At 59.4% G+C, this 24843-nt stretch overlaps 11 protein-coding genes across 11 annotated transcripts; 4 read left to right on the top strand and 7 right to left on the bottom strand.

Moving 5' to 3' along the window:
• Positions 1–2099: 2099 nt before the first annotated feature.
• On the bottom strand, positions 2100–2961 carry GGTG_11799 (hypothetical protein). Its single transcript, XM_009229690.1, has 2 exons — positions 2598–2961; positions 2100–2354 (listed from the first exon to the last, which is right to left on the bottom strand). Exons 1-2 carry the CDS (start codon positions 2864–2866, stop codon positions 2213–2215), a joined length of 411 nt encoding a protein of 136 aa, XP_009227954.1. The 5' UTR covers positions 2867–2961; the 3' UTR covers positions 2100–2212.
• A 733-nt stretch (positions 2962–3694) lies between these two features.
• On the bottom strand, positions 3695–6271 carry GGTG_11798 (hypothetical protein). The gene is made up of 3 exons (XM_009229689.1): positions 5385–6271; positions 4998–5103; positions 3695–4781 (listed from the first exon to the last, which is right to left on the bottom strand). The coding sequence occupies exons 1-3, from the start codon at positions 5685–5687 to the stop codon at positions 4153–4155; spliced, it is 1038 nt and encodes a 345-aa protein (XP_009227953.1). The 5' UTR covers positions 5688–6271; the 3' UTR covers positions 3695–4152.
• GGTG_11797 (hypothetical protein) lies at positions 6015–7226 on the top strand. The gene has a single exon (XM_009229688.1). It carries the CDS (start codon positions 6504–6506, stop codon positions 7101–7103), a length of 600 nt encoding a protein of 199 aa, XP_009227952.1. The 5' UTR covers positions 6015–6503; the 3' UTR covers positions 7104–7226.
• GGTG_11796 (hypothetical protein) lies at positions 7135–10080 on the bottom strand. The gene has a single exon (XM_009229687.1). It carries the CDS (start codon positions 9855–9857, stop codon positions 7728–7730), a length of 2130 nt encoding a protein of 709 aa, XP_009227951.1. The 5' UTR covers positions 9858–10080; the 3' UTR covers positions 7135–7727.
• Positions 10081–10192: 112 nt separating this feature from the next.
• On the top strand, positions 10193–11846 carry GGTG_11795 (hypothetical protein). The gene is made up of 2 exons (XM_009229686.1): positions 10193–10574; positions 10644–11846. Exons 1-2 carry the CDS (start codon positions 10513–10515, stop codon positions 11467–11469), a joined length of 888 nt encoding a protein of 295 aa, XP_009227950.1. The 5' UTR covers positions 10193–10512; the 3' UTR covers positions 11470–11846.
• A 1029-nt stretch (positions 11847–12875) lies between these two features.
• GGTG_11794 (hypothetical protein) lies at positions 12876–13434 on the bottom strand (the record flags this gene model as incomplete). The annotated part of the gene is made up of 2 exons (XM_009229685.1): positions 12876–13012; positions 13380–13434. 2 exons carry the CDS (start codon positions 13432–13434, stop codon positions 12876–12878), a joined length of 192 nt encoding a protein of 63 aa, XP_009227949.1.
• Positions 13435–14481: 1047 nt separating this feature from the next.
• Positions 14482–16910, bottom strand: GGTG_11793 (hypothetical protein; the record flags this gene model as incomplete). Its single annotated transcript, XM_009229684.1, has 3 exons — positions 16196–16910; positions 15302–16041; positions 14482–15239 (listed from the first exon to the last, which is right to left on the bottom strand). The coding sequence occupies exons 1-3, from the start codon at positions 16573–16575 to the stop codon at positions 14482–14484; spliced, it is 1878 nt and encodes a 625-aa protein (XP_009227948.1). The 5' UTR covers positions 16576–16910.
• Positions 16911–17088: 178 nt separating this feature from the next.
• Positions 17089–19784, top strand: GGTG_11792 (beta-1,3-glucan-binding protein). Its single transcript, XM_009229683.1, has 2 exons — positions 17089–18179; positions 18253–19784. The coding sequence occupies exons 1-2, from the start codon at positions 17665–17667 to the stop codon at positions 19187–19189; spliced, it is 1452 nt and encodes a 483-aa protein (XP_009227947.1). The 5' UTR covers positions 17089–17664; the 3' UTR covers positions 19190–19784.
• Positions 19785–20512: 728 nt separating this feature from the next.
• Positions 20513–20998, top strand: GGTG_11791 (hypothetical protein; the record flags this gene model as incomplete). Its single annotated transcript, XM_009229682.1, has 2 exons — positions 20513–20619; positions 20857–20998. The coding sequence occupies 2 exons, from the start codon at positions 20513–20515 to the stop codon at positions 20996–20998; spliced, it is 249 nt and encodes an 82-aa protein (XP_009227946.1).
• Positions 20999–21835: 837 nt separating this feature from the next.
• On the bottom strand, positions 21836–22344 carry GGTG_11790 (hypothetical protein; the record flags this gene model as incomplete). The annotated part of the gene is made up of 2 exons (XM_009229681.1): positions 21836–22094; positions 22250–22344. 2 exons carry the CDS (start codon positions 22342–22344, stop codon positions 21836–21838), a joined length of 354 nt encoding a protein of 117 aa, XP_009227945.1.
• A 1128-nt stretch (positions 22345–23472) lies between these two features.
• On the bottom strand, positions 23473–24303 carry GGTG_11789 (hypothetical protein; the record flags this gene model as incomplete). The annotated part of the gene is made up of 1 exon (XM_009229680.1): positions 23473–24303. One exon carries the CDS (start codon positions 24301–24303, stop codon positions 23977–23979), a length of 327 nt encoding a protein of 108 aa, XP_009227944.1. The 3' UTR covers positions 23473–23976.
• Between the last annotated feature and the right edge of the window lie 540 nt (positions 24304–24843).

Raw genomic sequence — 24843 nt, 5'->3', positions numbered from 1 at the left:
CTAGCCACGTCCATGCGCACAAGGAAGAGACAACGGGACTGTAGAGCAGAGGTCTAGAAGGAGGGCAGAAGATTCCGAACTGAGGAGTGGGTTGGAGATGGCATGGGAGGTGACAGCGGTCACAGGCCGTGACAGCGGCAGATGGGTTGGACATGGCGTGGGTGGACATGGGTATGTACATGGGCCAGTACTCGATATCAAACCCGGCCTAGTAGCACAAAGCACTTGCTTTGGGGGTTCCGAAAGGTTTCTGACTCGAACCAAGGCAGTCACCAGCCCGAGGGCCCAAGACAGATGGAGGAGATAGATGGGGAGGGAGAGTGGCGGGGTGTGAGCTCAGCTCATCCCGGGACGGCCAGTGAACGGCTCCATCCCGAGGATCCTGACCGGCACGGTGCCGAAACAAGAAACACCACGAGCGCAGTCAAGTAAACATGGAATTCCCTGACCGGGACTCCCTGGGTTGTGGCTGCGGCCTTGGATGCTGTGCGCGCATGCGGCGTCGACGCCAGTGGAGGAGGCATGGCAGGCGGTGGATACTCCTGCTTCGAGGCAAGCCGGGCCCCAAGAAGGCAGACAATGGACCGTCAGCCATACTGGCCTGCTCCCCTGCTCTCGTCATGATGTGCTCCCATATTAGTGGACGAGGCATGGCAGGCCGGAATTGTGATTGTTGAGGGAGCTTGATGCATGGCATGGGTGGCAGAAATATTTAGCAGCGGCAGGCGAGAGGCCGAGTTGGACCCGGCGCCGTATGCAGAATCCTTCGACCCCAGCCCTATGGGGGTTGTGGGCTCGCAATTTAGACATGCGGCACAGCAGCCACTCTTGTCGGCCACGAGAGGCCCAAGGGGCCCCGCAGGAGAGGGCAGCGGTAGATGATGGCCCATCCATCCACGCCGGCTGCAGCATGCCTCCCCGGCTGGCCCGTCGGGGCTGTCATGTGTTGATCATTTGCGCCCTGTGCGACGAGAGCAGACGCGACAGCGGTCCTGGGCGCAGGAACCCGAATGTCTAGTGCAACTAAAGCAGCTTGCCAGCCATCTGGAATGTTGGCGGGCGCCAATCGGGAACGATCAGCAAAGGGCAGGGTGGTAAAGAGCTGGAAGGACAGCCAGCAGTGAAAAGAAGGGAAAGGAGGTGGAAAACGTGCTTCAGGCCGCGGCAGTATTTCGAAATGAGGCGGGGTCGGGAGACAGGGCACGAGAGGTGCCGGTGATGGTGCAAGCAGCCGGTGCTTTAGCGAGCCCAGTCGCAGGTTGATTTCCATGGTCCCCCAGATGCTGTCGGTACCCTGGCAGGACACGCGTGAAGGCCGGGTCGCGCTTGTACAACGGTCAGGCCGCGGCTGTGCGACCACCCCTTTCTCACAGGTCTCAGAGCCGCGTTGTTTGGTGTGTTGGGTGGGTGGTGGGGTGTGGAGAGTCGCTATCGCCCGCCTGCGCCCGGTTTCTTGGCTTCCATGGTAGCGGTACTTTTGTTAATTCCAAGTAGGTAGGTGCACTAGATACCTACCTCGACGTGCTAGGCAGGGAGGGAGGTGGCATACGCCCATGTCTGTCGGTCGGTGGCGGGGAAGAGGTGAGGGAGTCTCTCGCCCGGGGCCGTCGCTCGTAGCTCTACAGCGCCATAAAGTTGGACCTCCTCGGTTACTGTCCCACGAGGGCCAACTCGAATCCTCGTGTTCGCCTCGGGCATGGCGGCAGGGTGCGCTCGGGGTGACTCCCAACTAGGAGCCAATTGTCACGTCGTCTGACCTCGATTGCATCCGAGGCAGCTTCATCGGCGCGCGCGAAGATGGTGATGCTTCGTTCTTTAGGCACCGACCTGTTTTGCACCGAGCTGGGAGGTATCGCGATCAAGCTCTATCTGCAGCGGAGGTGGAGATCCGATTGAATTCCACGGGGTTTCGCCAATCTCTCCAGGCAGCTTGCCCTGACAGCCAGCCACATGCATCAACATCCCGCACGTGTCCAGTGCAGAAGTGGGCTGAGATCCGCCAAGTTACAGCAGGTGCTTCGAAGCGGCAGGCACGATGGTGTCCGCCCTCCACCATACCTGTACCTGTACCTGTCATGCAATGAAGGTTCCGCGTGGCACCCAAACCCACTCCGCTCGAACCCCAACCTATCGAACCCGAGACATGGCATTTGCCAGTTGGAGGTAGATTCGATGCGACGCGGCCTTCCAGGTAGACGAGCTCACCAATCAATCAATATTTGGGACGACGCCGACGCCTGCTTTTGAGGTAACCAAGGGTTGACGGCATCGTCCCAATTGCGGAGACGGCGACGACATCCGCCGCTTGATCCCAGTCGATGCGCCATTGGCCATTGGCCATTGGTAGAGAGGCACTGGGGGACAAGAATCCTTCCATGGTCAGCAAGCGGCACGCCGCCTCACGAGGTTTGCGACACTGCCTCCCAGTTTGTGCTCGTGGGGACCGCCTCGTCGCCTGTGTGCCCAGGGCGGCGCGGTGAGATCGATCGATAGTAGATTGGAGAGAGGCGAAGAAAAAAAAAATAAGGAGATAAAAGGGATCAAAGAAATAAACTAAAGCCGCGACCAACCAACATGAGCACATATGCAACACAGACCTTGCAGTATCGCCAGACGAAAAGGCCGGATCGTCGTACCACAGCCTCAGGAACAGGGCAGTATGGCCCGCCTGTCTCGGGGGTCTTGATTGGGCGGGACGGCGGCTAGTTACGGGGGGAGGCATCTCGCGGATGGATGCTGGATACGTGGGCGGGCTGGACACGCGGGATGCTGGATACCGCACCGTTGAAGATCCGTAAATTTCATGCCGCATGCAGGGTGTCCACCCCGAACCGCCAAAAGGGTTGACGGGCATGACATGACGCATGCCGGGTGCAAATTAGCAGGGTCGCCTCACACACACGCTCCTTTGAGCTCACCGTTCAGGTACCTCGACCATCAGCGTCAACACGGTGGGAGGTGGTGATAAACTTTGCAGGTGGTGAGGAGGTTCAGCCTCCCCGCCACACCACCACCGCCACCACCACCAAACCATGCTTACACAATTCCCAGCACGGACCATGCCGTCCAAGGTTAAGTTGTCTGCCTTGTCAATACTACGAAGCCGAAGACGTTGGATCGATCGACCGCGCGTTACACAAAGCAAAACAAAGCAACCCACAGACCTTGGAGGACTGAGGCTGAGGCCGGCGGGGATCCCAACACGACGGACTACAGGCACAGCCCGCCAACGCCTGAACCTAACGTAAGCAGAAAAGGCCCATTGAAGCCATCCCCAGACATGATGATTCAACCCACTCGGCCGTATTGTGCCGTGGATCCCATTGCCAAGAGAGAAAGAAGAAAAGAAGAAAAAAAGACGGCCAGTCGAGGTTATTACGACACGCACGTCGAGCAAGCCTGGGACGAACACGAAGGCTTTCTCTTCCCCAGGTGGGGATGCCCGCCATCTCCCCATCAGGAAGCTTACCGAGCGAGAGAAGGCTGGGGTCTCGATGAACCATGGTAAACTGGAACAACCCCCCGCCCCGGTCCCGACGATGGGACACAGCCCGGTCACCCGATCCCGAGAGCAATGGTCTCGACTGTGATATCGACTTGGTCGAGGCGAAGGGGTGTGTGACATAACCTTGTGACTCGACGGCGCCTGGTGCCGCCAAAAGAGACAAAAGGAAAACGGCAGGCAAAAAAAAAAGCTCCAAGGACAAACAGCTCTGCCTGTTTGTTGGCAGGTATCGATACGAGCGAGAAACAAAATCGTATCATCTATTTCGAGAAACATGGCTTTGCGAGCCCGGGGCGAGAACCCCGCCTCCCACCGCCACAAAGTGAAGTGCCGCTATCACCGGACAGGCGGGGACGGAAAGACGAACAGGCTAGTGAATCTTTAGACACATCACCATCTTACTCGACATTTTTTTAGCCACCAGAGCTAGGCGTGGCTGATAAGGCAAAAAGCGCCACGGCAAATTTCCCAATCCATCCCTTGCGCTAAATGATCCTGCGCCCCAGAGACAGGGCCAGGTTATCGAAACAAGGCACACGCCCAACAAGCGTGAGATAGGTCGACGACTCGGTGGGTCCAACTCGGTCCAATAGCCCCCACGATCCTACACCTACACCTACGCTCCCCATTACAGCGGAGGGGAAGATTCAGCGATAACCGCGACCACCCCGGCCCCGGCTGGCTGAGCGCGACCTGCTCCTTCTGTCGTAGCTGCTGAAGCTGCCCCGGCTGGGGCTTCGGCGCCTGCCGCCGCCTCCGCCACCAGCCCCGCCGCCACCGCGTCTCCTGGAGCGAGACTCGGATCTTGCAGAGTGGGGTGAGTTGGAGCGGCTACGGTACCCTCCAGTCCCGCCGCCGCCGCCGCCGCCGCCGCCTGTCCCCTTGCCTCCCTCGACCGGGGACCTGCTCCTCGAGAGCGATCGAGGACGATAGACATCGGAACGGTTGTGTGAGTAGCGCCCGCCGCCTTCAGCAGCCGGCCCAGTTGGGGGAGAGCGATCACGGTTGCTACGGCCACCGCGCGCCCCGCCTCGACCAGCCACGGCGGACGAGGCCAGTCCACCCACGCGCGCCGCTTCCTCAATGTGGCGCGGGTTGATGTGCGGGTTGCCGCGGCGCGCCACGGGCGGCGAGGTCGAGAACTTGCGCTTGGGCAGCACGATGGACACGTTTACAGTGGCTCCGTCGATCTGTCCTTCGTGCATATGCGCGATGGCGGCTTCAGCGTCTGGCTCGCGTGCGTACAGTATGTAAGCCGTGCCGCGATTTGTGCCAACTAGCGCCAGAAGTCAGTTTCTCTGGTTGGAGGATTTTAATATTACCCCAAAGCAAGGGGAGATTCGGCGCAAAGAGAGCCCCGTGGGGGCCAGGCGATGCTCCCACTTGCCAAAGAGCACGTGGCTCTAAGCCACTCGAGGGCATTGCCGCATGTCAAGGGGGAACAGGGGACAGGTCGGCGCAGCTTGCATGTCCATTGGGTCAAAAAACGTACGTTGGCGGTTGACCGGGAGATCCAGGTCGACAATTTGACCGTAGGTACCAAAGATCTCCTGGAGGTGATCCTCATTGACATTCTTGGTTAGGCGTTCGACGACGATCTGCCCACAGAAACCTCAGTCAGCGGCTCCGCATCCTTCATGGCTGGTGATAAGTCGTGGTTCTGGGGCGGCGGAGGCGGGGGCCTGTGATGGGGGTGGCATGGTCGGGCGCCAAGAGCATCGGCCATCTGTGACGGCCCCCGAATGCAGACGCGCAGGGCGGCCGCAATTTTCAGCCCGCCAAGGATATACAGGGCGGAAGAAGGACCCTGCTGCCGCCGCTGCTATTTCCGCGCCTCCGGGTCCGCGCTCAACTCGCGCTTCCCTTTCGTCGCACTCACCTTTGTGTTGCGTGGAGCCGGGCTCTTGCTGGCGCCCCTGCTCCTGCTCCTCATTCTGGTGTCGCGCCCGCGCCCCGGGCTGAGGCTTCCGCTGCGGCTCCGACTGCGGCTGCGGCTGCGGCTGTCGTGGTAGCGGCCATTGCGGCGGGGCGAGGGCGAACGCGAGTACCTCGAGGGCGAGCGCGACCGGCCGCGCGAGGGCGAGCGTCGGTTGCGCGGGGATTTGGAGCCGCCGGCGGAGCGGTCTGACACGGGCGACCGCGAGCGGCGGTGGTCGTCGCGGGATCGAGACCTGGACGCCATTTCTGCTTGTGCGCTGCTGAGCGCGACGATGGCGGCCCGCGCGAAGGAGCTGGCTGGCTGCTGGCTGGCTGGCGAGGGCGGGAAGGAAGAGTAAGCCTTGGGGGCGGCGGGCGGGCGCTGTTTCGCGAGCCGGTGTGCGGGAGCGATGGCGTTGCTCAGTGCCACGGAGATCCTGTCGACGCCCCTGGACGCTCGTGGTTCTGAGGAAGAGCGACAAGCTGGGCGGTCCCGAGAGAGTTTGTTAGGCAAAAAGGTCGCAATGTGGATCTGAGCGACGGTAACGCGAAGCTCCAGAAAATTTCCCTGGCGACGCGACGCTGCAAGCGGCGCAACGCGGGTCACGTGCAAAACAGCCAAGACCGTTTCAGGGTGGGGCGGCAAGCACTCGACGGAAAAAGCAAAGACATCAATGCCAAGGCCAAGGCCTGACAGACAAATCTCGATGTGACCCAAAGGCTTTGTGAAGTCTTTATGTTGTTTGCATCAAGCCATGCAAGCCCTGCTCTTGTTTTGCCGCCCAGCACCACAACCGACGCTGGGCCCAATCACCAGCAGGCCTGGACGGTGATGCAGCCAAAAAGTCTGTCTGGTTCATTACGTGGCGGCTTCGCAGAGGATCCAATGGTGGGCACGAGGTCCACGTGATCGTCCCAGGCGCCAAACTGGGCATCGCCCGTTGCGCGACCTCAGCTTTCCGCTACTTTCCAGTCTCTCTCGACCAGATCAACGCCCTTCCGGCGGTGGGCAAGCAAAAAAAAACAAAAAAAACACACACAGCCGACAGCAACAAACCCCGACACCGCACACGCCGCAACCATGGCTCTTCCCGACTTCTCCAAGGTGCCCGTCCCACACCTCTACACCGAGTACCGCACCGACAGGGGCGACCCCTACTACGCCAACCACATCACCAAGACCACGTCGTGGATCCACCCGGGCAAGTTCAAGGCCCTGCAGGACGCCGGCATCATCCCCAGGGCGCCCCGCGGCATGCCCGACTACGTGGGCGACTTCGACGGCGACCACGTGCCGGTGCCGGAGCCGTGGGAGCGCAAGCGGGACGAGGAGGGCCGCGTCTACTACGCCAACCACGCGACCAGGTCCACCGCCTGGCGCCACCCGACGGCCCTGCGCCTCGCCCGCGACGGCGGCCGCGAGATCGCCGTCTGGGGCTTCGCCGACCCGGCCGACACGCGCGCCATGGAGGAGAGGTACACCTCCAAGGGCGCCCTGCCGCCGTGGGTGCTGGAGGAGCGGACCGTCCCGCCGCCCGACAGCGGGCTGGAGCCCGAGACCTTCTGGGTCGACTACAGGACCGGCAAGGTCAGGTGGGAGAGCCCGGTCGCCGCCTACCGTGCGCGCAAGGCCCGCGCGCAAGGGCTGCCGGCCAGCTCGCGCTTTGCTTCAAAGCTGTGACGGGGCAGGCATGTCAGAAGACGGGATGACAGGGGCAGCTTATTGTGTTGTTTATTATGTATCTGCAGGCGTGCATTGAATTGAAACGTTCCCATCCTTCACCTTACCAAAATCGAATCGACCTCGCTGGATGAGGCGGAAAGGACACGGCGTCCGATCTTCAGGAACAAAACTACCTCGAAATGCCGTATGTGGTTTGCGAGCCATATGCTTCAGAGCGTGACCCGCTGGGTGGCGGTGTACACGACGCTGCCCGGTGAGAGGTGTACAGGTACCATGCCACATTCGTCCCCATACCATTCTGACCGTGGGCATGTGCTCCTCGGCACGGCCCGATGGAGGACAGTATTGGGCAAGATCCCAGTTCCCCGTGCCCGCAACTGGAGGTTGACTGGCGAGACCTAGGTGCCGCGCCGGGTCGGGCACAGTATAAGCTCTGCAGTGGCGCGGGCTGCGTGGGCATCCGCAGCGACATGGAAAAGCCCAACAGACTAGATGCATCTGGCTTTTATGCCCGTCCGCCATCACGGCCAAAGCTTCTACTACGCATGTGAAAAATGGATATCCTCTGTCACGGCCACAACATATATACCCCCAGCTCCTCCCCCGTCGGCAAAGCGAGATCTAGATTATACAAAAGCTTGCGGCCCGCTCGCCAAACTCGCTGCCGTCAACGGTCCCCGCCTTCATGCGCGCCGGCACGATCGTGGGCCCGATGTGGGCGCAGGGGATCGGCGCGGTGTCGGCGTCGGCACCCCCGACCGGCCGCAGCGTCATCATGACCTCGGAGCCGCGCACGCGGCAGACGAGGTCCCCCGGCCGCGTGACGCGCGAGCCCATGCCCACGAGGCCCGAGGCGGTCCGGTACACGACGCGGCACATGGATGGCCACGTCATGCACTCGACGAAACGCGTGCCCGTGGCGCCCCCTCGGGCCCGCCGCCGCAGCTCGCGCTGAGCCTCGGCCGGGAGGCTGTCGAGCAGCGAGCGGGCCGGGAGGTAGCCGTCGCCGTCGCCATCACGACTGCCAGCGGCGGCGGGTTCCGGCGCGCTCCGCAGCAGCTCGTGGTATTCCAGCACGTAGGCGGCAAAGGACCGCTCGTGGTCCTCCCGCGCCTGCTGCGGCCCTATCCCCGTCATGGTCTCGTGCTTCTCCCTGGTGCCGAGCGGCAGGGCGAGCGACAGCGACTCTAGCACCGCGAGGGCGTCGTCGTCGTTGTCGTTGTCGGGGCCGGCGGGGCGCACCAGCGCCCACACGCGGTCGAGCCAGAAGGGGTTCTTCTTGGCCCGCTCGCGCTCGAGGTGCGTGACGGGGAAGTCGGTCGTCTCCATGCGGCGCGACACGGCCGAGACCCGGCCGATGATCCAGCCGCGGAGGAAGAGGCGCGGCAGCGGCGTCCCCTCGACGCCGTCGACCCCGCCGTCGATCCGGATCCCGGCGTCATGCTCCTCGGCCGCAGGCACGGGGTAGGCGAACGGTGTTGTCCGGTTGACGCTGTGCCAGTCGGGCGCCCAGCTGGGCATCCTGCCCTCGTCCCGCGGGTCCCAGTCCCGCGCCTCCAGGGGCGGGTCGTGCTCGTGGTCGACGAGGCTGAGGGCGTAGAGGCTCCCCGCCTTGCGGATGAAGGCGAGCGCCAGCTTGGTGTACACGAGCCCGCGCGTGACGGTGTAGTCGGGCCTGATGACGGTCTGGCCGTCTATGGTGGCCAGCGGGTGGCCCAGCAGGCTGTACACGCGGTCCCTCGCGTCCGTCACGCCCAGGATGCGCGCCCAGTGCATGCTGGTGAGGAAGTCGCACTTGGGCGAGCCGTCCTCGTTGAGCTCCCAGATCATCAGGATGTGGTGTGCAACCCACAGGAGCATGTCGAGATGGGTCACCAGCGACGCGGCGTTGAAGTCCATGAAGTGGACGAACCGCCCCAGCAGCGGCCAGTCGACCGAGTCTAGCTCGAGAGCCTTGGACCCGCCGCCGTCGGCCGCCCCGGTGGGCCAGAGCGCCGTGTACAGGATGGCCTCGCGCGCGAGTCCGAGCTCCTGCACGATCCACGTGCGGTGGAAGTACTGGATATCGAAGAAGAACTTGATGGCGTACCACCAGCGCGCCTGCTGCTGGTAGCGGCGCCGGTCCCGCCTGGGCAGGGCGGCGAGGCGGGCGGCGGCGGCGCCGGTCGCGTCGTCAGGGTCGACAGCGTCGTGCTCGAGCAGGACGCGGGCGTCGCGCAGCCGCCCCTCCGGGTCCTCCATGAAGTAATGGACGAAGCGGATGGCGTCGCGCGTGTGCCGCCGGCCCTCCTCGCCCTCCTCCCAGCCCAGCCAGGCGAGCACGCGGCGGGCGCTCGCAAAGACGCGCGCCATCAGCTCCACCTGCGACGTGCGCTCGGGGAGGTCCTCCTGGTTGATGCACACGGCGTCAGCCCACAGCCGGCGCACCCCGGGCCGCCCTTGCCGCCGCGGCGCCGAGCTGCTAGAGCCTTGGTTGCCGGGCGGGGGCAGGTGCCGGAACGCAGTTAGCGCCGAGTGCAGGCTCCAGGTGACGGACAGCGTGCCGCCGTCGATGGTGATGTCGCGCCGGTTCTTGGTGTCGCCCCAGACATAGGATAATGCCTCGTATGGCTCCCCATCGATGGTCTGCGACACGAGACGTCCGACGATCGGCGCCGAGAAGTCGCCCGGCTCGAGCTCTAAGACCCGAATGCACTGTGCAGCAAGCGGGCGGTAACATACGGGATGACAACCCGGCCCAGGATCGTCCATGTTGGCCTGCAGGCAGGGTTACTAGCCTGTTTCGGGGCTTCTTATGTGTGGTTGGTTGCAAACACCACAGTGCTTCGCATGTCTTCGTCTTGCTGGCGTGTTTCTATCTTGGCACCCCCAGGCATACCGTCTACTGCACGATAGTGGCAACGCATTCTGCCTCCAGAGTGCCTGGCGGGTGCCCAAGAAGAGGGGAAAGCCCCGGGGAAATCACCTGACGTGTTAATTCCCATGTGCGTGTCATCTTTTCCGAGCATGGTGCTCAGCTGAAAAATACCTAGCCTAGGCTTCTCTGAGGCAGCCCACGGCAGCTAGCTGAACCAAGTCCAAAAAAGGTTAGCGTTAGAGGGGTGGATCGGAAAGCCTTGACAGGCACTCCGCGCTCGCGAATTCGTCCAGCCTATCCCACATAAGCAAGTTGACCAACGCGGGATAAGGAGGAATTCGTCTACTTGGCAACGCGTTGGCGGCGGCATAGCGGTGAGATGCGACCAATAAGAAAGCCAACGTATGAGGTAATTCGGGCTATATCTACTATTGCTGCCAACTTGCTCTTCGGACATAAAAGGCGTTCGAGCCAGCAGAGGGAGCACCAGTAAAAAAAAACTCCCGGGTCAACTCAACCGTAATTACAGTTCCAGTCCACACAGACATCATGAGCGCACCGCAAGATCCTGATCAAGACTTTTCTATCTCGATAGAAGAGATACCAGAAAGGCAAGTCCCAAAAGGCCCCGGCCATTATCAGAGCACACGAACTGACATCAAACAACCCCCTAAAAACAGACTGGACGAGCAGCATGACATCACCACCAGGGTCCTCGGCTTCCTCATCCACCCCAACATCCCCATAACCTCACCCACCCTCAAGGTCGCCGACGTGGGCTGCGGCACCGGCATCTGGCTGCTCGACGTCGCCAAGACCCTCCCGCCGACGTGCCAACTCGTCGGGTACGACAAGTCCGCCTCGGCCCTGCCGCCCGCGCAGGGCCTGCCGCCCAACGTGACCTTCCACGTCCACGACATGCTCCACCCCTTCCCCGAGTCCGAGCTGGGCACCTACGACGTCGTGGCGGTGCGCTTCGTCAGCAGCGCCAGCACGCGGGCCGAGTGGGCGCGCGCGGCCCGCAACCTGGCCACGCTGCTGCGGCCCGGCGGCTGGCTGCAGTGGATCGACTCGTGCAACTTCTCGCTCTACTGCTCCTCGCCGGGGACGCCGCGCGCCGCGTGCGCCGAGATCTACGCCGGCCTGGCGCCGTTCCGCGCGAGCGACGACCTCGTCATCGGCCTCTTCATGCGCGAGCCGCCGGCCATCGACGGCGGTGGCGTCGGGAGGGAGGAGGTGCTGCGCGGGCTGGGGCTGGCCGACGTGCAAGAGGACGTCTTCTCGACCGACAGGCTGCGGGACGGCGGGCTCGACCTCAGAGCCAGGTCGACCAGGAACATCATGGACTGCTTCGTCAGCTGCCTCGAGGAGCTGGTCGGGGTGGAGGGCAGCGGCTGGGACAAGGAGAGGATCGCGAGGCTGAGGACGGAGGTATGGAGGGAGATTGATGCGGGGGTCTATCACACGCTCGACCACGTCTGCCTCGTGGGGAGGAAGGCTGGGTGAGGCTTCACGGTAAGCGTCCATGTGGGGAATCAACCAGTTGCACCTGCTCTCCCTCGTGCCATCTATCCTCTTATTTTCTTCTACGGTCGGTGCCTTTTGCCACTGTCGTTTGGTCTTGGTTGACTTCCGGGGGTTGAGTTGCCTTTTAGGAGGAGTTTTGCCTGGATTGATGGAAGAGCTCTGGCTCTAAGCCTGCTAGAATAAAATCTGAACGAGTTATTTGAATTAGCTACATTTTCATCCCTTGATTCTTGCACAAGAACAGTCATGTCAAGTCACCTACGCCCCCATCTCCATAGCCCAAGCTTACAAGCCCTTGACTGCCCTCAGTCCCTTCCCCTGTAGGGGCCACGCCCACCACAAAAAAAGATGGCAGTTCCTTTGAGGAATAGAAATGGAAAATACAGATAAGTAGTAACAACAATATGAATAAAAACAGGGATAACCCCCTGGACAATGATAGGAATAACAATGGGAAAAGAAATAAAAATAGGAAAGCCCACAACACTACAAATTCGACTTGAATCTTGGGGGCGGGCTGTAAGACTGCCGTATTCTTTCTGGTGGGGGTGGGGGCTTACAGCTTGTTTAATTACCAAATGTACATGTTCTTTCATATGCACATCTCCCTAGTTGTCGAGTTTGTTATAATGAGGTTATAAGCATATTCGTGTTGCTGGGAATGAGAAGACCACCCCCCGAATGCCTGCCAATTAAGTTTATCCGCTGACATAATTAGCTCTTAACTGCGTAGGGCAGGTCAGTATCGGTGAGATGTCGGATTTGCAATAATATAAAAATAATTCAGTTTTGAACCCAAGTTTACTTCTTGTCTCTTTTGCCTAATAAGTCTAGGGTTTTAACTATTTTACTTATTTCCGCAGGCGGTAGGCGCCAACTAAAAGGTTGCACTTCGATGCCCATCTTCCGCTTATTCCGAAGCGTTTACCGAATATGCATTTGGAAAGCTGGCACTATTCTGGCCTGCAGATACCCACCAGAGTTTGAGAGCATAATAAAACACCTGGACTTAAACCAACATCAACTCTCGTAAATTCATACGAATAACCAGCGCTGTTAAGACATTTTTTGCAACTCTCGTCCCCGGTGAACCGTGTTTTGGCACGAGACATTGCTTTAGTCATCGGCAGACGATTTTCCTACTCTCCTAGTCATCGAGTGCTCCATGTTGTAATCCCCCGGACTCGGTCGTGTTTCCGAAGCGCAGACTCGCCCCATCTCCCCGAGACAACCTAATGGGCCGAAAACCCTAGCACTGGAGATGCACCCCGCCCTCTGGTACACCGATACCGAGTGTTAGTGCTCCTCGGGTCCTACGTGTTCGCCGCTTCGCCCAGAAGATCAGCCGGTCAAGTGCCGTCCGAGTCTTGAGGCAGTGTTACTACCTAGATGGCTTCGATGTGAGGGCTCCATGTGCAGTCCGGCAGGCAGTGGTTGGGAGCTTCAACGCATTGCGCGGCAACGAGACCATGGGGAGTCCATATATTATTCCAGATGTGGTGATTCCAGTGGACATCTGCGTCTGAGAAATGTAGTCACAACCTTAATTATCGTCACGATCACGGAAGGCCCGACTTGGCAAAAAAAAAAGACACTAAGCATGAGGTCGGTCGTCTTCGGCCGTTGACTGTAGTGTTGAAAAGCAGTGCACTGGTCAGGATCTACGATGTGGTGACAGGACTTGATGTCGTCAACGTCCAGATGCAATTGACATCAATCTAGGGACAGGTCTAGTGCGCTTCTGATCCAGGCACGTCCCATTAGGGGATAGGTCGAGCCTGGCACCCGCCCACCCCATCAGAGTTGCGCCACTTTGTGCTGCTGTCAAACGTTTCCTCGAATCCAAGGGTGTTGGGGGGCTCCGGGGGCGCACAGCAGCCTCCTCGTACCTCGTTGGAAGCACGAGACGCGGGCAAGAGGCCAAACAGGTAGGCCCCAAAGCATGTTGCGATACGTTGCCTAGCCTCGGGGGACACGAAAAAAAAGGAAAGCCAGAGCGTGGAATGACGGGAAGCGGCAACAAAAGAAAAGCCACCCGGACGGACCCTGTTGGAGAAGAGCCGCGAGTGTGGTGCCAGATGCGTGGGCAAGTACCCCATTAGCCGAAACTACGATTGTAGTGCACGACATCTTCCTATCGCGCGTAGTGTGAATGCCGTCGGATATGCTCTTGGAGATAGGGAACCTTTACGGCCCAGTACAAATCTTGGTCACACGCAAGGTCGAGACAGTCAGGAGAGAAGCCAATGTGCAGGGCGCATTTGGCAAACGACCACACCGCTGGGTTTGCACAAGACTATCGGGCCGGGCGGGGTGACTGTCCCATACTGTGGGCTGCTGAAGGGGCAGAAAGAAAAGAAAAATTGGGTACACGAGGCGGGAGGGATGGGTGAGTTCAGCAGCGACCCGTGGTACGAACACGAGCACAAACACAAGCACCACACACACGACTGGAGCCGGCCGCGGGGAGACCTGTGTGGCAATATCAATGCGCTGGCAAGCTCTGCCGAGGGCGGAGCACCGTGGTAAAAATAACAAGACCTTAGGTCTGCCATCTGGTTGGACCCAGGCCTGCATGCACCAAATGCAGGTTGGGTAGTGGATATATGCAGAAGGGTGATATCGACAAGACCAGACGACTTAGCGAAGGAGAAGGAAAATACAGGGTTGGGGCCTGCTGATAGGCCAGAGGCGAGACTTCCTTCGTCGAGGTGCATGCCAATCTTATATTTCCGACGGGTCAGGCGATCCCCAGAGGTCACAACTACCGTCTGATGGGGAGGCCAGGCGATCACTGTGGCAAAATGAAGCCAGCGCCAATGGCCGTGGAGAACAGACAAGGAGAATGAATCCAAGGTGCCGTAAACGGCCTGGACGCCGGTGCCCACATGAATATGCAGCGGCGGTGTCCTTGTACGCGGGTCCCGGAGAGTCCGACCCGAGACAGTAACATACCATTACCGTCGAGCCGACTGGGCAGATAGGGCATCGTCATGAGGACGGTGATTTGAGTCCGGTGGAAGGCGGCGATAGCTGTCCCAAGGCGGGAGCGCGTCTCGATGCTATCGTGGAACGGAGACACAAGCCTATCGCCGGCACACTAGCTGACCACTTGCGAGGCCGATAGCAACCCCCAGAAGGTCGTCCGTTCACCGCTCCCCAGCTGGCCCCGGTGGTGGCGGCCGCCATCGACCGTTGGGGCCACACAACCATAGTCTGCCGCCGTAAGCAGACAAGTCGCGCCCGGCGTTCACTATCTCCCTGCCCGACACCCCCACCACCTCGAGCGGAAGGGGTTGCAGTGGCTTGGGCTTGTGGAGCTGCAACGCTGGATGACGACGGGATGAGATGGAAATGGCTGCCACATGCCGGGCCCTTGTGCCACCCCGAGAAGCGCACAGAAGCAGAAGAAGCCAACTGTCGAGGCATCGTGGGCGCCGTGCTGGGGGCAAGCGACCCTCCAGTCACCGCGCTTCCTTTCTCATATGCACAATGATAAGGTTCCTCCTGCCGGGGCTCTCTGCAGGCAGCAGGCAGGCAGGGCTGCGTGTCTGTCTTCGCCCAAGAACAGTGCACAGAAAACAGCAACTCGGATGAGAGTTCCGAGGAGTGGGCGAAGCAGGAGGGGTCGCGATTGGCTAACGTGCGCTGGCGAACGGGCCGGGATGCGATGATGGCCAAGGACGAAAAGAAAAACGAAGGCTTGTGGGTTTTGGGGACGTGCTTGATGCAGAAAGCATGCAAAATCCCTGAAGATGGCACCAGACCGGGAAGGCAAGAAAGGCAAGGATGCGTTCAGCGATTGACCAACGCGTCGGAGGCCCGCAGTGAGGAAGAGCGATAACCAGCAGGCCACCAGCGCAGCACAGCTGCCAATAAACGTAGCTTGGCATTCTCGTTGGGTTTCCTTTTTCCTTTTTCCTTTTCGCTTGCCTGAGCTGATCGGCCTCCGCATATCTCCCTCCCGCTGGGAGCTGGACTTGGCAGGAGATGGCCGCCAGCCGGTTTGCGGCGATGCCCAGGCAGCTCTGGTCTCTGCCCTGGCAGACCACCGTGCTCTCGGCCCAGGCACGTGTGCCCAGCGATAGGCGTGAGGGACAGACGGGGCGGCGGCACGCAAACAGGAAGCCATTCGGGTCCCCCTGGCCGTTTGCTCTCGCGGGTCGGGCGGCAAGGGAAATCAGTTGGACTAGTGAGCAAAAAGGAGCGCGCCCGGCCCAAACGCAGAAGCCACCAAGCTGCCGCCGACGCTTGCCGCCAATATCACGGGACTTGGGGGAAGCGGTGCCGACGCTGGTTCGTCCGATTGCCTGAAGAGGGCAAACTGTGGGAGGGTGGTTTCTCGTATCGCCCTGCGGCCTTCTTCCTTGCCTGCATAGGAGGATTTCGAAGGCACACGCCTCCTCCCTCCTGGTGTCGGCCCGAGCGCTATCGTTCACGGAAGAGGTGAAGAAGAAAAAAGCCCAGGATGTGGAAATTGCAGCGGAAGGAAGAGTGGGGCTTCTCATGCAGCTACCATCTCGGGGCAATAGGTCGATCTTGACTGCGAGTCTAGCCCCAAAGAAGTAGCAGTTTCTGGCGCTTGGGCGGCGCTACGACCAACTGGGAACAGGCACACCCTGCAAGACATGGGATGACTGTTGACAGGGGAAGACACCTGCTCAGTGGTCCTAGCTCTTACTGTTTTTAGGCAAGATTAAATGACGAGCCCAAAGGGGAAGTAGGCTCCGCTACGCCGAACCGCCAGCTTCGCTCGCGCAGACGCTCTCGACGATGGAGCGACGGGGATCTCCCGTGGCTGTTGTCGACACGAGCACACGGGCTGCTACGTCTATCGTCGCCGCCGACGTCAAGCGTCGAGATGACCGTATCTCGCGGCCGCCGCCGCCGGGTCGGGACACACAAAGTTGGCTCAAACAGCGAGAGATAATCAGCGTGTGTTCCTAGGCAGCAAGGGTGAAGTTCTGACGATGATCGAGCCGCCATGTTCCCGTCGCTTCTCCCCAAGCTTTCAGCTCTTGCAAACGCCCAGGGGGGGAGGCAATAGCGCTTGTCGAGAGCGATGGTGCCAAACACGAGAGTCATGGAAAATAACGTGGCTTTGGGTTGTCGCGACTCCAGTTCAGCCCTGGATCCACCCAAGGATGGTGTTCGGTTCCATGGATCGTCTGCGAGCCGTGGCCATGTCTCTCGTTGAGCAGCTGCGCCGTGGTTGAGACAAACCAGGCCGCGGTTGCGGATGGCGGGGGTGACGTGCGTCCATTGGTGTAGTGGTAGGTAGGCCGCAGCGATATCATCAAACGAGGATACCAGTTGTGACCTTTTCGCAAACTATCGGCCGAGGAAAATGTGCTCGCCGCTTGGAGCACGTCCCAAACGCTCGGCCGGTCGCTAGTCAGGGGAAGGCCTTTGTTCTGCGGGCTTGACATTTGATCTGGGCCAGCCCGGCGGTAGGGGTCATCCACGGTGCCTTAAAAAAGCTGCTAGCTAAAGGCCGTAGAGGCGTGTGGTTTGTGGGTTATGTAATCACGACTGGGCCCACCTGAGGTACCTGACCCAGGCGGACACACCCGATACGATTGGCTTTGAGCAGAATCCAACTGCACCCCTCAACTCTCACACCCAGACCCAGCGCCCTTTTTCTCTTGCTCCGACGTTTGTCACCTCACTCCCCAAACCACCACCCATCCAGTCGTTCGTTGTGTTCTTTTTCTTCTTCTCGCTCGTCTGGCCCTGTCTCGGCGCCTTTGATACCCTGTTGTCTCCCTCGTCACACGGCACCAAGCGTCTCTGCTCAAATCTCTTTACGGGCCATTGACACCCCCCACGATCGTTCTTGTCTCTCCGTCCCACAGCGAGGTCCCCGTCTGGATCTGCGCTCCACGCCACACCCCCCCAGCGACTAGCCCACTGAAGTCTGCTCCGCTGCCCACACTCGTTTTTAACCCTCCACCTTACAAAGAACTTCAAACGGAGACTTCTTCTGATTCTCGCGGCACCAAGGAGCAAATCCTAACTCTAATTCGAGTGTCATCGCACAACATCTAAACACCGGTCATCCTCCATCGGAGCGGCTTGCCAGAAGCTCGCCTCGCCCAGGGGCTCCAGCAGCAAGCAAGCTCGCCTCGTCGCTCCCCTCTTCACCGTCGCTCCAGCACAGCAGCGCAAGTAGCGATGGATCTGTACTACGGCCGTCCGGTGGCCGGCCAGCCGTCGGCGGCGTCGACAGCACAGGGCACGCCCACGCACAGGCCAACGACACCCGACGAGCGCAACCCCTTCGGCGATGGCCTCGAGTCGCAGGCCTCACACAGGGCGGGCCCGCAGGCCGGCAACGGCGGCACCAACCCCTTCGGCACCCCCTCGGGCTCGCGGCCCGAGTCTACTGTCGGCTCGGCCAGCGGCATCAACCGATTCGAGGAGCGCGCGCAGCGCTACTTCCAGAGCAGGAGGGTGCGCAAGGGCGAGGTCGAGAAGCCGTGGCTGGCCAAGACAGACCCCAAGGAGAAGTGGGTCACGATCCTGCCCATCCTCGGCATCCTCGTCGGCCTGGGTATCTCGGGCTTCCTGGTCTGGGATGGCTTGAGGAGTGTGGTCCACCACAAGTACAAGCTGGTCCTGGACGAGAACTTTTCGCAGGGCCTGCGGAGCGAAATTTGGAAGAAGGAGGTCACCGTCGGTGGCTTTGGGTATGTGGTTTCCATGGTCCCCATCGACAGCAGCTATTGCTTGATCCTGATACTAACATGACCGGGCATCAAGAAACGGCGAATTCCAGCAAACCACTGGTGGAGACGAGAACGTCTACGTTGAGGGCGGTGTGCTCAAGATCAAGGCGACACTGCAGGACGAGACTCTGATTGCGAAGGACAGCGTGATCGACCTCACCGCCGACGGCACCTGCACGTCAACTCTGTTCAGGGACTGCTATGCCGCGACCAACACAACCAGCGGCAACGCAACCATTGTTCCGCCTACCAAGTCCGGTCGCATCAACACCAAGGACAGCATCTCGATCAAGTACGGCCGTGTCGAGGTGACGGCCAAAATGCCCCTAGGCGACTGGCTGTGGCCCGCCATCTGGATGATGCCCGTCAACGAGACGTACGGCGCTTGGCCGCGGTCGGGCGAGATCGATATCATGGAGTCGCGCGGCAACGACTACCTGTACGCCCAGGGCGGCAACAACATCATGTCCTCGGCGCTGCACTGGGGCCTCAACGCGGGCACCGACGCCTGGTGGAAGACCAACAACAAGCGGCAGGCGCTCAAGTCGACCTACTCGTCCGGCTTCAACACGTTCGGCCTCGAGTGGTCGCAGAACTATCTGTTCACCTACGTCAACTCCCGCTTGCTGCAGACCATGTACGTCAACTTCGACACGCCGCTGTGGAAGCGCGGCAACTTTCCCGAGTATGGGGGCGACGGTAAGAAGCTGGACAACGTCTTTGCCGAGCAAAACCGTAACAACGTCCCCTTTGATCACCGTTTCTACTTGATCCTCAACGTCGGCGTCGGCGGCACAAACAACTGGTTCGAGGACGGCAAGAGCAACAAGCCCTGGCTCAACTCGTCGCCCAACGCCAAGAAGGACTTTTGGGCGCAGCGCGACGTCTGGCACCCCACCTGGAAGCAGCCCCAGATGGAGATCAGCAGGGTCCAGGTATGGCAGCAGGACGACGGCAACGAGGAGCTCTAAGTGGTTCCGTCTCGCCATTTTCTTGTATTCAGATCTTGCCCTCCTGCATGTCCAACTCTCGTTTCTACGTTGGAGCTACAAATAGACTGGTATCGTCGGCTTTTCTTTGGACCTTTTTTTTTTTTTTTTTTTTTTTGGGAAATTCGTTCCTCTTTTGTCTTGTCATTTGTGCTTCACACAGCAAGTGGCCAGGTGTTTGGATACACAATGGCAGGTGCGTTTGGAGGCTATAGAGGGATTCGACGACGCCTTTCACGGACAGGTGATGCTCTTGGTTTCGCAGAAGGTTTGAAGCGCTCTGGTTCCTGTTCATGCTTCCATCGGGTCGCCTGCGTATCTTTTCTGTTACTTTGGTGGTCTCATTTTCCGGGATATTTTCTGTTTTTCTCACTGCTGATTGGTAGGCACAGCAATCATGTTCTCTAGAGTCTTATCTACAATGACCAAAATCCTAATACTCTCCCACAGCACCGTCCATGGCCGACCACTATGTTCTATTGAGATACCCGTGGCCTATGCAGTATACCTGACATATCACCCGCCAATTCCAGCATTGCACTGATGGACGCATTTCCCCAGTTGTAACGAGCCACCGTCCCGGCGCCAACACGCATTGTATCTACGAACGGTGGGTTGTTCTTTTTCCTCGTCACCCACTCTTTCCCGCCGCCAGGACGCATGTCTCTCCCAACAGTAGGAGGATTCCATCCATGCTGTCTCCTCTGCCAGTTTCCCCGCTCGGCCTGTCCTGTTGGGAGCCGCAAAACTCAAAACCGGCAACCACCGACCGCCTGGGTAACAAGGAAGGAATTTCTGCGACATTTCGGGGTTTGTTCCATGGCCCGGATGGTGAGATTTTGGGAAGAGTCTCGGGTACAAAGGTGTCATGGACGACGCAGAACCAATGCGCAAAACACGGGGCGTCCGAGGATAAGCGAGAAATAAACAAAAATAAAACACGAGATGATGGGTGCCCTTGTTTGTAGGCGCGGGCTCAGGTGCGGGCCATCAGATCCGCATCCTGTGCATTCCTTGCTACGACCTGCGGATGTAACCCGTAATCTTCCTGGGCTATTCTTTTTCGGGAGGAAACCGACCCAAACAATAATAAAAAGATAAAGAAAAAAAGGGAAGTAGTGACTCGGAAGTTGTTTTGCATCCCGATGATCCTATCTCACTATCAACACGTCCCCGGATGCGGTCCGCAAGTCGACAGAGTCCAACCAACAGCGCCCAACACGTGGACAGGGTGGAGTTTTCGGCATTGTCACCTCAGCTCTTGCCAGGAACAAATACCCAAAACGGGCCATATTGGGCCATGTGATGGAGCCGAGTGCTCGTGCGCTTGCTGCTTGTGCGGCGCAAGGGGGGGGGGGGCCTGGGCTGGAGAATGTGGCAATTCGCAGCTCCAGGGGAGGAGGGCGAGGCGTGTGTGTTGGCAGCAGATTGCTGGGCAATGGGCGGCGACGGTGTCTATCGGTTGAATTTTTTCTCTTGCTTCTGCGACTCGGGGCGCCCGAGGCGGAAAGCCGGTTGGCCAGTGTAAGCTACCGTCGCCGATAAGCAGAAGAAAATATTTTCATTGTCAACAATCTCCTCGGAAAGCCACCACACGCTAGTTGCTGCGAGCCCGAGAGATAGAGCGACAGTCTTTTTGACCCATCTAGCACCTTTGGCTCGAGTCCTGCCCTTGCTAGCAAGCACTGCTATCTTCAGTCTAAGATGCCCGCGTTCTGGACCTCGCTTCCTTCCCAGGATCTTGGTGGTCTGGTCCGCGGGCCACTTGTTCGGCCGGCGAAAGATGATTGAGAGGAGGCGATTGAAAAAAAACACTGCATCGGTGGGGCTGGTTTGCGTGTCTCCCCTGCAAAAGTCCAAGGATTTTACTGATAACACACCGCCCCGGTAATGCGGATCTTGGTCTGTGTGCGCTCTTGTCGACGGGGCGGTTCAACAACATCTCGCTCGGCTACATTGCCGTTCCTGTACACAATACGGTTATCATGGCCCGGGCGTTTTCCTCTCTTTCTCCCTCACCAACACTTTTCTGACCAACAGATCGCGAAATGGCTAAGAGCGCCTTATCAAAGTCGTTGTCGTCATCCAAGCAAGGGCTAACCAGAGAGGATCACCGCAATTTCGGTACCCGGCACGCATCGGGCATCATTGTTTTTTTCTTCTTCTTCTGTTCATCTCACCAGTCTCCACCACTAAGGGCATGGTCAGCCTTCCAAGCCGGCGGTAGCGGCAGTTAAAAATTCCCGGAGAGTTATCGAGCTGCTAGCGACGCTAGACATCGCCTCGTCGGTTCCCAGCTCCAGGTTTGGTTTCCTCTTCGCCGGCGGGCTCGACCAGCGGCCAGTGCTGTGATCCCGGAAATGTGTTTATGCCCTCCTCGGAGATTCCAAGGTCGATCTCCTCGACTCGCCCGGGTCGGCTTCGGCACCAGCCGAACACACATGTGGCAGGCTAGCCTGTCACGCCGTAGGAAGTTAGAATGAGGGCTGCCGACGTTGGGATTAGGGTGGCGCCGCCTCGAGGGGCTCTCTCCTGCATAAGTGTCAGGGGCAAAGACGTTGATGGGGCGTGTTCAGCCAGCCTCAACATGCTCCGTGGGCAGGCTTTCTTTCCATCAGGATTACCCCGCTAGGGCGCAACAGCCCCTAGCGACTCGCGGCCAGTGTGCTGCGCATGCCTGGTCACATCACAGATCGGGCGGCCACCCTTGACTGCGAGCACCGCGCCGCAGAGAGTCGATAGCACGTATGGTGGCGTCGCGCCCAAGGAGAAAGGAAAAGGGTCGCCGCTAGCGCGCGACACCAGCGCTTCGACCGGCGGAAGGCCTGTAATTTGGCCCATGTAATGGCACGCGCGCTGCGGGCGTGCTATCTCTGCAGACCCGTCCCTCTAGCAGTTTGGCAAATTCCCCGCCGGGTCCTGACACTTTTTAGGGGCTCAGCTGGTGGCCCTGGCGAGGACCGGTCGCACCAGTGACTGATGCTCATGCGCGCACCGCGATCAAGTCATGCCCTCCGGTTGACAGGCGGATCTGTGGCTTACGTCTCGTTTTCCAACACGGCCCTGCCAAGCGCCCAGACGTGGAGAACGTGTGCTGACGAGAGGAGGATGCGAGTGGACACGAGCAGTGGCGGCATCTGAGAGGCGGCGACGTGGTCAACGACCAAAAATAGCGATTCCGAAACAAAAGAAAGAAAAAGAACGGGCTCATCCTGTCTCCATGCTGCCCGCCGCCGTTGGGCAGAAGGGCGAGGAAAACAGGGTCCTGGCCAGTCACATTTCAGAAGCGATCCATCGCAGGACCTGCAGAGTGGGAAGCGTGCTTTCTGCCTTGATTTGCTGTGGCCCCGCGAGGCTAGCAAGATATGGCCTGGAGCGGCTGGCTCCTCCGACACATCGCTGCAGACCCTCTGCCCAGTCAGATGGCCAAGGTCCCATCAGATAGGGTTATGGAGCACACCCACGAATCGTCAAGCCACACATCACCTTAACCCCCTGTGAGCTGCAAAGCTGGATTTTCTCCCCCTGAGGTCAGCACGGCATTTGCGTGTCGGCATGCTTGTCGGAGACTGAGTGAGAGAGCACCGCAGCCGATTTGGGTCGGAGACGAGAGGCTAACCAGCTTGGCGAGAAGACCATTAGGGAACGGGCGGTCTCAGGCTGAGCTGGGCTGCTGCCCATGTCTGGCGACAAGGGTTGACGGCTCAGCTCAGCCCGCCAGCCCTGGCGACGGCCGGCACGATTGACATGGAAACCCGACACCGGGAAGTCGGCGGGACGAAACAGCAGCGGCGATATGTCCAGAGCTCTAACAGCCAGATTGCTGACTGCAGATGGCAGGACCCGTGGTCGGGTACAGCACCAGTTCCTGGCGATAGAGGAGCCTGGAATAGGTAGCTGGGGGGCCCTACCTGGCCCTGGTTGCATGCCGTGAGTTGCGTGTTGCGTGCTGGCAGTGGAGAAGAACTTGGACCTGGCTGGGAGTGGGGCGAGCTCAGGACGAGCGAGGCGGGGTGAGGGTTTAGGTTTAATTGCTAGGAGCGGAGCAAAAAGAAAACAAGAAAAAGAAAAATAGATAAATCCATGGAGAATAAAAATTAAACTACTCAAATAAAATAAAAACATGCAAGCGACAATCCTGCCATGCACTATCTCATACTAGCAAAAGTCGCTCGCTGTGACCAGCCTCGACGCATCGCGCGGCATTTTATCCTGCTCATTTCAAAGCATCTATTTCTGTATCACCCACATCTGCGTCATCGCGCCCCCACCTGGCCTCTTTGGCGATGCGCTCTCCGCCAGTGGGCTCTCCAAAGCTTTGACTACCAAGACGGCGAGCTGAGTATTGCCGAGGACAAGGCCAAGACGGAAGATATTCACACTGCGGGTATGTAGGCAGCCAAAGGCGGATGCCCAGATGGAAAGGTCAGGGCTGAAAAGCCCGCACCCGGAATATTGGACGAGATGCGGCGGCCCCCGTCTGTCTGGCCGCCAAACGATGGGAATGTTTGCACGGGCAGGGCACCCGCAGACGGACCGGCGACCTACGCCCAGCAGCTCCAGCAGTAGCAGCCATCAGTTGACGGCGCAAGAGGCGCTGCGGGAGCCCGGGTGTGGCTGGCCCCCTCACACGCGCCAGACAATTCAGCAGGCTAGCGTGCCAGCGCCTCGGGTTTCTTCCTATCATGGCGGCTGATCAGCTCGATTGGGTTTGCATGCTTGCTGCCAACTTTGTGACCCCGACGGCTGAGCTCAGAACAAAACGCCCATCACTCCCCACCCTGTGATGGCCGAGAAGGCTGGAACTCCTGGGCGTCAGGCAGTATCGGATTGGCAAGCAAAAGCAGAAGCGAGCAGCAGGCTAGAAAACCACACAGGCCAGAAACACCCCTGTGATCGGGAACAGCGAGGGAGCTGGCCAGACCGGGCCCGTGGGGGGCCGAAGTGCGGCTTTGCTTGACAGGCGAGGGGGTCCCTGGCTGTAGGGCAATCGCACCACTGAACCAAACATCAAAGCCAGGCAGTCTGGGCTCCACAGCCAGGTGGCTGATGCTGCTATTCTCTGACTCTGCGAGGTCAGGCTGACCGCATAGCATCTTGCTCCCCGATCTTGCTCTCTGACCTCTCTTCCGGCCCGCCGCACCTCGCTGTGCCCCCGCCGCTGGTTATCTGGTGCTTCCTGCAGGCGCTGGGCTGGTGTGCCTGGCCGCCCCCCATCCCTTGCTCCCCTAGTCAGGAACACTGGAAGATGTGGGTGGAAGCCAGCCTGATTTGCGGTCTAGTGGCTCTCCAGGTCAGCGACCATTGATAACGCCGAGGAGACTATTTCCAACGCACAACGGCGCTATCTCTCGACCTTTGCTTTTTGTCCCCTGAGCGTTTGGACCCTTTCTGTGTTTTATTACGCTGTTTTTTTTTGTTCCCCTGTGCTGGTCGCAGTTTGGCCCAGGCGCCTCTCGTTAGCGCCGCAGGTCGCGTCTGGGCTACCGCTGCGTCTTCCCAGTTTCTGCGGCTGGCCTTTCGTATTGAGGGCCCCACAGTTTCCTGCAGGAAACAAAAAAAAGATTTCTTTGTAATTTATGTTTTATTCTTTTATTATTTTTTCTACTCTTTCACCAGCCCACCCCCTGACCCTT

The sequence above is a fragment of the Gaeumannomyces tritici genome (assembly GCF_000145635.1).
Source record: "Gaeumannomyces tritici R3-111a-1 unplaced genomic scaffold supercont2.7, whole genome shotgun sequence".
NCBI lineage: Eukaryota > Fungi > Ascomycota > Sordariomycetes > Magnaporthales > Magnaporthaceae > Gaeumannomyces > Gaeumannomyces tritici.
This window is presented reverse-complemented; position numbering and strand designations above follow the sequence as displayed.